General features: G+C 47.8%; 1 protein-coding gene across 1 annotated transcript in view; it reads left to right on the top strand.

Moving 5' to 3' along the window:
• Positions 1 to 13,270, top strand: part of CYP20A1 (cytochrome P450 family 20 subfamily A member 1) — a 41,577-nt gene that overhangs the window by 11,549 nt on the left and 16,758 nt on the right. Inside the window, exons 4-5 of the mRNA XM_020810348.3 lie at positions 11,294 to 11,439; positions 12,662 to 12,829. Coding sequence (XP_020666007.3) covers positions 11,294 to 11,439; positions 12,662 to 12,829 — 314 coding nt within the window. The remainder of the gene's footprint in view (positions 1 to 11,293; positions 11,440 to 12,661; positions 12,830 to 13,270) is intronic.

The raw sequence follows: 13,270 nt of genomic DNA, 5'->3' as shown, positions 1-13,270 counted from the left end.
TGTAGGCCTGACTTTAGATTAATGGGTAAAGGAATCACAAGTCATATTTCTTTTCTTACTGCTTCTGCGGAATGTAAGCACCTTATGGGCTCAGTTTCTATTTTATCTATCATATCAGAAATAGAATAAAAGTTAGGATTGGCAGTAGTGCTACCTCTGGGCAGGGCTAGCATAGATGCTTAAGAATCTGCATACCTTGGAGGCAGAATGCGGGTTCATTTTAATTACTTGCAACCAAAATTGTGATGCTTTCTTATAACTGTTATGAACGCTGCTGTCTCAGTGTACAAGGTGCTTTTGCAGAGTTTTATAGAAAAGACCTTGATGTTAGGAAAGTGTGATGGCAAGAGGAGAAGGGGACGACAGAGATTGAGATGGCGAAGCAACCAACATGAAATTGACCCAACTCCGGGAGGCAGTGGAAGATAGGAGGGCCTGGCGTGCTCTGGTCTGTGGGGTCACGAAGAGTCGGACACGACTAAACGAACGATAGAGAAGCTATAGATAGCTTACTGCAAGACATTTGGTTGGCTGAAAGAGTAGCAAGTAGCAACACGCACACCTCTTGCTCATGTCTTGATGGCTAGGATCCAACACCAGCCATGGCGTTAGGCACAGGAGGCAGACAATCCCACATGCCCCACTCCTTGTCCCCCATAGTAAAGATACAATAGGACCAATAATGAAGTATAGAACAATATGTGGTTCTTTTATCACAGTTAAAATCTGTTGCCGGAAGTGGCCACCTCATTCCACTAAATGGTAGGTCTGGGCACTTGAGGCTGGAGATGGAAAGCAAGAAAAAAAATCATGACAAGGGGGAATGCACAGAGATGTGGTCTCTTTCTCTCTCTCACACACACACACCCTCTCCTTTAGCTGAAGTTGCCGTTTGCACCAGGACCAAAGCTTGTCGGAGTGCAGATGAGCCAAGATAATTCCCTTCAACAAAGGAAGCCTGTTTGTTCAGGATGCTTCCATAATAGTTCTTTAGAAGAGGAAAGCAAGGGTGCCCAGTGGCATCTCACTGTATCATATGCAAGCATATGTAATGCACTGAACTGAGCCTGGAGGCCCCTGCTTAATCAGGGTGCTGTAAGAGGCCCTTTCTGTTGGCGGTATTCTGTGGCTTTGTCCCTTTTTAGCTAGATAATTGCTTAGAGGAGGGTTGTAATTAGAGGAGAAAGTTGCTCATGGCCTATAGATTGTTGCAGGGGCAAAAAGCTGTTCTGGTCACCAATGGGAAATGTTTTGGGTTTTTTTTTTGGACAACTCCCAGAATCCTACAGCCAACATGGTGATTGACCGTGCTGGATGTAGGGTTTGAGGACCTGCCATTCAAAACCTCCAAACATTTCCCAAGTCTCATTCTAGCCTTCCCTTTGCCTTTCCTAGCTCTTGAGGTTAGCCTTTGTTGAGCCCTCACCAGAGAAGGAAAGCGAATGCCATTCTGTTATTCAGAAATATGGTGGGCGCCCTTCTAAAGGAATGTGGATTAAAATAAGGAAAATGTAGAGCCCAGAGCCAGAAAGGAAAAGTGTGGAGAATCAAGTGAGTATATGGATGGCTAACTGGTTTAGGCATCTGGCTGCAGAGAGCCAGAGGTTGGGAGATTGATTCCCCCACACTGTGCCTTCGTTGACAGGTGCTGGATTCTGATTTGGCTAGTATTGGGGATCTATTGGGTCCCTTCCAGCTCTGCGGTTTTAGGTCGTGATGATGATGCAAGTTGCTTTGCAGAAACGAAATTGTAAATGGGAATAAGGAATAACAAGGTATTGCTTTTCCTAAGGTGTTTTTCATAAGCTGCTATGAAATCAGTCTTCCATGTTAATATTTGGTTTCTATAGAGCATTGTGTGGACAGTGATTGCGTTCATAACGGCTAATTCATGGCATTTGGGGGGCGTAAGGCTTCTTGCGGTGCCTGAACAACTGGTGGGAAGAATAACATCAGAGGGTACTTTCTCTTCTTTTTACATAATTCTTGCTGCAAGCTAAAATACACCTGTGGCCTCTACAAATTCATAATTCCATAAAGGTATTCATCCACTGGTTCTAGTAATGAAATAAGTTTAGGCGGGTTAACTGTTTTGCATTGAATATCATCTGCAGTCTTTACTTCCACAATTTTTTTGTTCTTTCCTGCACTGTTAAGTCTCACTGAAAACATCATTTTTTAAACGCAGCTGCTTATAAATTGGGCTTCAAGGTAAGAAAATAAAAAATTAGGAAAGAAATGTGTGAGGGTTCATGATTCGGGGCTTCCCGCTCTTCCCAAGAAGGAGTCGACACCGCTTTTTCTGCTGTTAACTTTTCTTTATTAACTGGAATAAAAGGAACTTCACTTTTCACTGGTATTTCTGGTTTGTTCTCTTGCCCTGCAACAGGCTCGGGCAAGGGTATCCAAGAGGTATCAAAAACAGATTTAACAGGTTCAGAGTCCCAAGGTCCAACAGGGACCTCCCCCAACAACTTGTCCTTCGCTTCCCGGTCAAACGGGCTCAACAATGGGAGGGTTTCTTCATCTCCCATCCACCCCCACGTGGGGTCTCCTTCTCCTGGCGAGGCACTCCAGGGACCAGGTAGCAGCCCATCTTCCTCAGCTCTTCTATATGCCATGCCTGCCTGGCCGCCTTCTCTCTCTCACTCGCCTCTTTCGCCTCGGCCAGCTTCTTACGCCAGAGCTTGGCCTCCGTCTCCCCCCAGTATGAAGGTTTTTGCATCAGACCCCTCTTACGTCTCCTTTCGGCCTCCTCTCGAGGCACACGCACGTGCTCCCAACGCTTGGTCCATGGATCCTCTATCCAGACCATCTCCCAACCACCCGGGATATCATCCCGCTTCACCGTTATATATCCCAGCCCTCCTTCTTCCCTGTTTAACCCCTCCTCCTTTCTTCCCTCCAATTCTTCCTTATACGGACCGGGTGCCATTAACCCCTTAAGTGCTTCCTCCAAGTCACTGGTATCCACCGCACATGACACCTTCCCTTCCGGAGGTGCTTCTCCTGACTCCTGCGCGACGGCCCCTTGTTCTGTCTTACTACCAGGGGAGGCGGGAGGGCTAGTCTGGGTCAGCTTGGAAGTCTTTAAGAGAGTCGGCTCTACCAGAAAGACCCGGAGCTTCTGGTCTTTCCCTTCACATACCCCCCCCTCCGAGAGGGCCGCACTCTCTTCATCCTCGCGCGCCCACGGACCCTGCCGAGAAAAATAATCAACGTTAGCATGCGCTGACCCCTTTCTATACCTTACTGAGAAAGAGAAGGGTTGCAACGCCAGGTACCACCGGGTAAGCCGGGGATTTGTATCTTTCATACGCTCCAACCATTGCAGCGGCGCATGATCCGTCACCAAATGAAAAGGAGCCCCTTGCAAATAATACCGTAGACTATGAGTGGCCCATTTAATGGCCAGGGCCTCTTTTTCTATAACTGCATACCTTTGCTCTCTGGGCTTAAGTTTTCTACTTAGATAAAGGACGGGGTACTCCACATTTTCCCTAATTTGCGACAATACCGCCCCTAGACCCCGATCGGAGGCATCTGTGTATAAAGTGAAGGGTATAGAGAAGTCAGGCGTGAACCGGGTGGGTAACTCGCAAATAATGGTTTTAAGCATCTTAAAGGCCTTTTCCTGGTTCTCCTTCCAAATTACCCTATGTGGGGCCCTTTTTCTAGTTAGATCCGTCAAAGGTGCCGCAATGGACGAAAACTGAGGTATAAACTGACGGTAGTAGCCCACTAGCCCCAAGAACTGTTGCACCTCCCTTTTTGTTCTGGGCCTGTACCATTCTGAAATCTTCGTTACCTTTCCCTCTTGCGGTTGTATTTCTCCCTGTCCTACCCTGAAACCCAGGTATTCTACTTTGGGCAAACCTATCTTACATTTTTTGGGGTTCACAGTCAAACCGGCCTTTTTCAATTCCCGGAGTACCATCTTCAAGTGATGCAGATGCTCCTCCCAGGTTCTACTGAACACTATAATGTCATCGATATAAGCGGCCGCACAATCCTGGATCGGTTCTAGCAACTTATCCATTAACCTCTGGAACGTCGCGGCCGCCCCGTGCAGCCCGAACGGCATTTTCACAAATTGAAACAGACCTTTAGGGGTGCAAAAAGCGGTTTTCTCTCTGTCTTGTGGGCGTACCGGAATTTGCCAGTATCCCTTAGTTAAATCAATAGAGCTCAGATACCGGGCATCCCCTAATAAGTCTAACATATCCCCTACTTTAGGCATGGGATATGCATCAAATTTTGACACTGCGTTTGCCTTCCTAAAATCCACACAGAACCGCAGTGAGCCATCAGGCTTAGGTACCATAACTGGAAAGCTTCTCCAGGGTCCTTTAGCAGGTTCTATGACCCCTAACTTCAACATCTCTTCCACCTCTTGTTCAATCACATTCCTCAGATGTCTCGGCCAGGTTCTGTCGGACGATCTTACCACTACCCCTTCGGGGGTTTCTATGGCGTGCTCTACCAAATCAGTTTGGCCAGGAATCCTGGAAAAAACCTCAGGGAATTCTTTAGTCAGATTTACTGCCTGGGCCCTCTGATCTGGCCCTAGAAGCTCTCCAAACACCACGCCTTCACCTTCTGTCAGGTCACTGCACTCTGGCCCGAAATCTTCCTCGGGTTCGCTGCCAAACAATGCCTCTCTATCGACCCATGCTTTTAACAAGTTTACGTGCAGCACCTGGGTCTTCCTTTTCCTATCCGGGGTCTCTATCTCATAGTCCACTTCATTTATCCTTCTCTTTACTTGATAGGGCCCGTGCCATTTGGTTAGGAATTTGGACGTTTCCGTGGGTAACAGCACCAACACCCGCTGTCCGGGTTCAAACTCTCGAACTCTGACCTTTTTATCGTACCCCTGCTTTTGCCTTCCTTGCGCTGCCTGTAGGTTCTCTTTAGCCAAGTCCCAAGCTAGCTTCAAATTATTTTTCATATCCACAATTTGTTGTAGGGCGTTATAGGAATGGTCTTCCCCTTCCTCCCATTTCTCCCTCACCAGGTCCAAAATTCCTCGGGGTCGTCTACCATACAATAGCTCAAACGGGGAAAACCCGGTGGAAGCTTGTGGAGCCTCTCTGATGGCAAACATGAGGGGGGCCAAATAAGTATGCCAGAATTTAGGTTTTTCCATCGTAAGCTTTCTCAACATGCCCTTCAAGGTTCGATTGAACCGTTCTACCAAGCCGTTGGCTTGCGGGTGATAGATGGAAGTTCTTAGGGGTTTCACTCCCAACATTTCCCACATCTGTTTAAACGTGGCGCTCATAAAATTTGACCCTTGATCCGTCAACACCTCGCGAGGAAACCCCACCCTTGAGAATACGCTCAGTAACTCCTTCGCCAACACCTTTGCCGTAGTCGTCCTCAAAGGTATGGCCTCCGGGTACCGAGTAGCATAATCAATAATCACCAGAACATACTGATGCCCCCCATTAGACTTAGTAATAGGCCCTACAATGTCCATCGCAATCCGATCGAAAGGTCTGTCCACCAGGGGCATCGGCCGCAAAGGCGCTCCTGGTCCTGCCTTGGGTTGGGTCCATTGACATTGCGGGCAAGATTTGCAGAACTCCTCTATTTCCTTATTCATTTTTGGCCAAAAGAACCTTTGTTGTACCCTTGCTAAGGTCTTTAGGGCGGCCAAATGTCCCGCTACTGGTAGATCATGGGCCCAATGCATTATCCACCCCCTTAGACATTGAGGTACCACCAACAGGGTCTCTTCTTCCCCTTCCCGTTGGCGCACCCGGTACAGTAAACCTTCCCGCAGTTCAAAATAGCTTTCCCCCTCTTTAGTAGTCCCCTCCGCGGTTGCTTTGGCCACGCATTCTTGCAAAGTCACATCGTCCTGTTGTAGGCCTCTAATTTGATCCCTCGAGAGGCCCATTACTTCCAACTCTTCTTTCCCCTTCTCGTCCTCCCCAACACATCCCTCTACCTCTTCCATCGTTAAACTTTCCACGCCCGGCCAGTCTCTCCCCAACAGCATTTCTCGGCATAACCCGGGAACTATCCCCACCAAGAGTTCCCTTTTGCATCCACCAATTTCTATGTCCACTCTGGCTGTTGGGTATTCCCGAGAGTCCCCATGAATGCAATTAATCACCATAACCTCGGGCTGTCGTTCTCCCTCCAGTTCGCGCACTAAGGTCCGGCTACAGCCCGTATCAATGAGCGCCTTTTTCCATTGTCCATTAACCTTAGCGCTAACCAACCACCCGGGGTGACTTTCAACACCCACCTTAGCTAAGAGGGCATAGGTGTGGGACCAAGCACACTCTTCCGACGGGCAAAATTTCCTTATATGCCCGAATTGGCCACACCCGAAACAGGCCCCCACCTTCTCCTTGCCCTGCGACCAGTTCGCGGCTAGTCTGCTTTTCGGGGGATCAGCGGCTGTCGTAGCTCTCGGTCCCTTGCTCCCCGGGGAACCGGATCGCTCCTCCTTTACCGCGTCCGCCTTCTTCGGAACCGCGCCTGGACCTCCGCGTGGAGCCGCCTGCGTCGCCATCTCCGCCATCTTGTCTCTGCCTCGTGGTCTCTCCCCAGCGGTCGTCATCCGGTTGGACCACATGTCTTCCGCCGCCAGATAGTCCTCGAGCAATGTTACAGCGCCCTCTAGATTGGCGGGCTTATTCTTCACTACCCAGTTGCGCTGTCCCGGATTTAGCGTTGAAATAAGCTGCTCCATTAGGAAAACCTCCAACACCTGCTCTCCCGACTTCCCCTTTGGTTGGATCCATCTAGTCGCATTCACCCTCATCTTCTGTGCCAGCGTACGCGGATGCAGACCCGGTTTTAACCTCAATTCTCTAAACCTCCGCCTATACGCTTCCTCATTCAAGTTCAGAGTGTTCAATATGGCTGTCTTAACCGCTGCATAGTTTCCCGCCTCCTCCGGGTCCAACGTGTCCACAATTTCTTGTGGTAACCCCGTAAGGTACGGTGTTAAAATGAGTGCCCACTGCTCTTTCGGCCATTGCGCTGATGTCGCTATCCTCTCGAAAGTGTTTATAAAGGCCGCCGGGTCATCTTGCGGACCCATCTTCTGTAGCTTTATAGGGGGACGTGTCGCTATAGCGGTAGTTGTCGTCCCCACATTAGGGGTAGTCCGCTGGTTAACCATCATGTTACGCAGCTGCTCCACCATCATACGTTGTTGTTCTGCTAATTGCCTCATTAGTGTTTCTTGACCTTCTGTTATTCGTCGAATCCAGTCGTCTTCATTAGTCGGTTGGCGGGGAAGCCCCCCGAGTTGGGCGCCAATATGTGAGGGTTCATGATTCGGGGCTTCCCGCTCTTCCCAAGAAGGAGTCGACACCGCTTTTTCTGCTGTTAACTTTTCTTTATTAACTGGAATAAAAGGAACTTCACTTTTCACTGGTATTTCTGGTTTGTTCTCTTGCCCTGCAACAGGCTCGGGCAAGGGTATCCAAGAGGTATCAAAAACAGATTTAACAGGTTCAGAGTCCCAAGGTCCAACAGGGACCTCCCCCAACAACTTGTCCTTCGCTTCCCGGTCAAACGGGCTCAACAATGGGAGGGTTTCTTCATCTCCCATCCACCCCCACGTGGGGTCTCCTTCTCCTGGCGAGGCACTCCAGGGACCAGGTAGCAGCCCATCTTCCTCAGCTCTTCTATATGCCATGCCTGCCTGGCCGCCTTCTCTCTCTCACTCGCCTCTTTCGCCTCGGCCAGCTTCTTACGCCAGAGCTTGGCCTCCGTCTCCCCCCAGTATGAAGGTTTTTGCATCAGACCCCTCTTACGTCTCCTTTCGGCCTCCTCTCGAGGCACACGCACGTGCTCCCAACGCTTGGTCCATGGATCCTCTATCCAGACCATCTCCCAACCACCCGGGATATCATCCCACTTCACCGTTATATATCCCAGCCCTCCTTCTTCCCTGTTTAACCCCTCCTCCTTTCTTCCCTCCAATTCTTCCTTATACGGACCGGGTGCCATTAACCCCTTAAGTGCTTCCTCCAAGTCACTGGTATCCACCGCACATGACACCTTCCCTTCCGGAGGTGCTTCTCCTGACTCCTGCGCGACGGCCCCTTGTTCTGTCTTACTACCAGGGGAGGCGGGAGGGCTAGTCTGGGTCAGCTTGGAAGTCTTTAAGAGAGTCGGCTCTACCAGAAAGACCCGGAGCTTCTGGTCTTTCCCTTCACAAAATGGAAATATTTTTGACTGTGGAGATGATAGGGGCCCTAAGCTGATTTCAGGCTCTAGATTTTGCATCTACTTTGTGAAAAATCAATTTTATCTTCTCTGTCTTTGTCTTGCTCATGGCATATTTGCCTTACGTAGCCAACTGATCCCTAGCGTTTGCCAGGCTCTTATGTTTAATTCGTGCTTTGCTTTTGCATTGTGTGACTTTTCATTGTGCTTGTGGGAGGGAAACATAGAGGGGATATCCAGATCTCAAGTACTGGATTTGCTTTTCTTTTCATTTCTTTCGTTGTCATCTTTGTACAGATAAGACATTGGTGTGATACCAGAGCAGCATAGAAGCAAGAGAGCAAGACAAAGAGGAGGGCCATAGCACAGTGGTAACACACATGCTTTTCATGAAGAACATTTTGAGTTTAGTCCTCAGCACCACCAAATTGAATAGGAAAAATCCCTGCAGCTCATCCACATAGATCTAAGGTCTCTAAACGTAGGTTCTCAGGTCCTGTTGAGTGGCAGCATACAGAAGAAGCCCTGATCAGGGGTCCACCTCACTAGGGCTTCTGTGAGTCAATGGGTCAACAACATATGGGGGACCTAAGTTTGGGAAAAATTGGTGTAGCCAAGTCAGATCTTAATAGTACATGACATCAGGGCTAATCGATGGATTAACTAGATATCAAGGTGTTGGTAGCTAACTGGTAGAACCTTTGCTTTCCACACAGAAAGTCCCAGGATCAACTCATTGATATCTCCAAGCACAGTTGGGGAAGATCTTGCCTGAAACCTTGAAAAGCTACAGGCAGTCCATGTTGACAATACTGAGCTAGCGAGACCAGTGGTCTGACCTGGTATAAACCCGCTTTCTATACCAGCTAATAATGCAATCTTATCTGTAGCTGTATATGTGTACCTATATTTACATATATGTATACAGTGGTGTCCTGCATAGCGACGAGAATCCGTTCCGGAAAAATCGTCGCTATTTGGATTCATCGCTATGCGAAATAAAAAAGCCCATAGGAATGCATTAAAAAGCCCCCGCCGATCAGCTGGGGGGGAATGGGGCCTTTGGGAGGACCGTGGGGGAGGGCTCCCCCGCGGTCCTCCCAAAGCCCCATCCGGCATTTTCACCCAGCTGATCGGCAGGGCGAAAATCCGGGCTTCGGGATGATGGGGGGGCGCTTTCCCCCATCATCCCGAAGCCCCACCGATCAGCTGCGCGAAAATGGGGCGTATGGGGAAAAATCGCAAAGCGATTTTTCCCCATAGGGGACATCGCAATGCAATCGCAAAAGCGATCACAAAATCTTCATCGCTATGTGGATTCGTCGTTAAATGAGGCGCCCGTTAAGCAAGGCACCACTGTATATGATATCCAGTGTAGTGTGGTGGATAGACTAGGACAAGGGTCCCCAACCCCCAGTCTGCAGCCCGATACGGGCCTGTGGCCTTGGCAGGACGGGGCCACAGAGACAGATCTCCCGCCCCCCCACATGCATGTCCTGCCCACGCGTGCACATGCACCCTGCCCACACACAAACAGACCCCCACCATGTGCATGCACAGATGCACACCCTGCCCACGGACGCACGCATGCCCCACTAACGCATGCGCAGACACTTACACGCCCCGCACGGATGCACACAAGCCCCCCCACATGCATGCACGGATGCCCTCCACATGCACGGACACATGCCCTGCCCACACACACACATGGATGCACTCATGCCCCCGCACGCACACACATGGAGGCACACATGCCCTGCCATGCACACATGGACACCCTCCTATGTATGCATGCTAAACCTGTCGACGGTACGAAAAAGGTTGGAATCCACTGGACTAGGACTCAGGAGGCCTTGATTCAAAGCCCTATTCCACCATGGAAGGCTACCAGGACCGTGGAAGTGGTAAAACCACTCCTTAAGAATCTCACTTACTTTCAAAGCCCTATTAGGAGTACTATAAGTAGGTTCCAATTTGAGGGCACAAAGCAACAACTGACTTCTGTATCTGCTCATAAATAAGACCTTTTCAGTTGTTTGGGCCTATCTCTCTGGTACGGAGGTAGAGGATTGCAACCCCAGCTTGGTCTTGTCGTTGTCTTATTTTGTTCCAAGAACTGGCACAGAACGAGTATCCTGTTCAGTTGTGTTATCTGACTTGCATTTCAATCCATGTTTAGCCAGGCCACCCAATTCACAGACCTGCACTATCGCTGGAGTATTGAGTCAAAAATTAATGGACTGTACGGCACCTTGCAGTATAGCCGTGTTGTGGAAGCTATCATTACAATGGCCAGTATCACGTTGTGGAGCTCTGCCTGTAGGGTGGAAGTGATGTCACTGGCAGATTGCTGCTAATAGTCGAGTTCTCCTTTTTTAACCATTTATTTTGGGATTGTAAGAGAAAATAATAGAGATAGGCCAGTTAAAGGTACAAAAAGGCAAATGGTTACTGCTACATATATCTTTCTTTGGACTCTTGGTCTTTGATCTTCAGGACAAGTGGGCAAAGGAGAAACTGTGAAGTTTTTCTCCAAAGGCTCTCTTGCACCTTCAGAATAACCCAAGAGTAGAAGCAAAGGGTATGGTATATCCCAGAGAAGAGGAGACAGATAGGTGTGATGGCTATTGTCAAATATCTGAAGGGGTTTGCATCACTCCAGAGGGCGGGAGCCAAAGGACAGGATTCAAATTATTGGAAAGGAGATACTGCCTAAACATTAGGAAGAACTTCTTGATGATAAGTGCTGTTCAACGTGGGATGTAATACCTCAGAAAGTAGTGAACTCCTTCAATGAAGGTTGTTAACCAGAGGTTAGATGGCCCCCTGTTGATGTACTTCAGCAGGAACTGGACTCCTGGGTCCCCACCAGCTCTACAGTTCTATGATTGTATTATTCTGCATGGAGTCTCTGTGTAATTTTAGTTCTCTTCAGAGGTTTTGGATTAAAAATCCCTTCCTCTGGTTAACGGAAGACTGCTTTGACGGCGTATCCTTCATAAAGCTCTGTAACTCTTGAATATTGTTCATAGGAATTTTGTCCAGATTTCAGATTCTCTCTCTCTGTGTGTGTGTGTGTGTGTTTCTTTCTCAGCGGACCCCTTTGAAACAATGCTGAAGTCCTTGTTGCAGTACCAGTCTGGCCTTGGTGGAGGTGTGGGCGAGAGCTGCTTGAGGAAAAAACTCTATGAGAATGGTGTGACCAAGTCATTGCAGAGCAACTTCCCTGTCATCCAGAAGGTGAAGGGTCTTGTTTGAGGGGGGTCCATCCATAGTAGGCCTCAATAAGGTCTGCTGTAGTTTCTGGACCTGTTGCCATCATGGATCATATTTTTCTAATGGAGCCATAACTTTTGTGCATTGAATAGAAATCTTTCATTAGATTGGGGACATTGCTTCATCATTTGAGGACTGTTTTAGTTTAATTTCGCAGGTACAGTGGACCCTCTACTTATGGAATTAATCTGTATTGGAACGGTGGCTGCAGGTCGAAAAGTCTGTAAGTCGAGTCTCCATTGACCTACAGTGCATTGAAAACCGATTAATCCGTAACCGGCAATGTTTGTTCCGTTTTTGTTCCATTTTGGTTTTTTTTCCGGTCTGAAGGTCGATTCTCCGGCTGCAAGTCGAACCTAAATTTTGCAGCCAGAGAAGTCTGTAACTCGAAAAGTCTGTAAGTCGAGCCATCTGTAAGTTGAGGGTCCACTGTAGCTTATAGCATCACACCATAGCTAGGGTTCCAGGGTGGATAAAAAATCAATTAAAAACAAAAACCAATTTAAATCACAATTTAATTTTTTTTAAGGTTTTGTTTAAATCAGTGGTTCTTAACCTTTGTTACTCGGATGCTTTTGAACTGCAACTCCCAGAAACCCCAGTCAGGACAGCTGGTGGTGAAGGCTTCTGGGAGTTGCAGTCCAAAACTCCTGAGTAACCCAAGGTTAAGAACCAGTGGTTTAAATCACTGGTTCTTAACCTTGGGTTACTCAGGAGTTTTGGACTGCAACTCCCAGAAGCCTTCACCACCAACTGTGCTGTCTGGGGTTTCTGGGAGTTGCAGTTCAAAAACATCCGAGTAACAAAGGTTAAGAACCACTGGTTTAAATCATCAAAAAACCTAATATTTTAAATTAAAATTGTGACTTAAACTGTTACTTAAATCAAATCAAATCCACCATGTAGAGTTGTTATTTTTTTATTTTAAGATTTATCACTTTTCCTGCCCAGCACCCAGGGGTCAAGTAACGATGCTACCTTCACTAAAACTTGTTAATGTCCCTTTTTTGGCCCACCTGTGTCTAGAGACCTTTAGCCAGCGTGGTCCCCAGCCGTGGCGATGGAGAGACTCTGGAAGTTCCAGTCCAAAAACAATGTTCTTGTGTCCGCTTTGCTTTTGTTCTCTTCACGGAGACAGATCGAGAAAGGAAGAGATTAACACAGCTTTTAAATTTTTCTGTTTTAGCTGTCAGAAGAGCTGCTGGCAAAATGGTTGTCCTTCCCAGAATCTCAGCATGTGCCCCTCAGCCAACATATGCTGGGTTTCGCCATGAAGGCTGTCACGCAGGCGGCGATGGGCAGCCGGTTTGAAGATGACCAAGAAGTAATCCGATTCCGTAAGAACCATGATGCGGTAAGGAGGAGACAGGACGCTCCCTTTTGAGTTGCAGTTTATATGGCAGAGGACTAAATTATTTAAATACACATTAAATCACAATGTTGAACATCTTTAGTTACTGAAATAGGATTGGATAACATGCCCTGTGGGCCATAACATGACATGCTTATAGTATTTAACAATATAAAACAACCGGTGTTTGTTGGGACTTGAGGCGCTTTTATTTTTAACCAAAGCATTCCTCTGTGGATACAAGATCTGTGAAAAGCTGTTCCTCTGGAACACTTGTTGATAAATGAGTTTAAATTATGAAATGAGCTACTGCAGAGTTCTTCTGTCTAAATCCAGCCTGATTGGTATCGTGAAAACATTCAGTTTTATCCTAGGCCTCACATTTCTTAAAAGTGTTGATCTAATTAGCCAGTAATAAACTAGCTGGTTTCTGTTTATCAGCTT

The sequence above is a fragment of the Pogona vitticeps genome, chromosome 1, assembly GCF_051106095.1.
Source record: "Pogona vitticeps strain Pit_001003342236 chromosome 1, PviZW2.1, whole genome shotgun sequence".
NCBI classification, from domain to species: Eukaryota; Metazoa; Chordata; class Lepidosauria; order Squamata; family Agamidae; genus Pogona; species Pogona vitticeps.
Note: the sequence above shows the minus strand (reverse complement) of the source record. Positions and strands in the feature narration are given on the sequence as shown.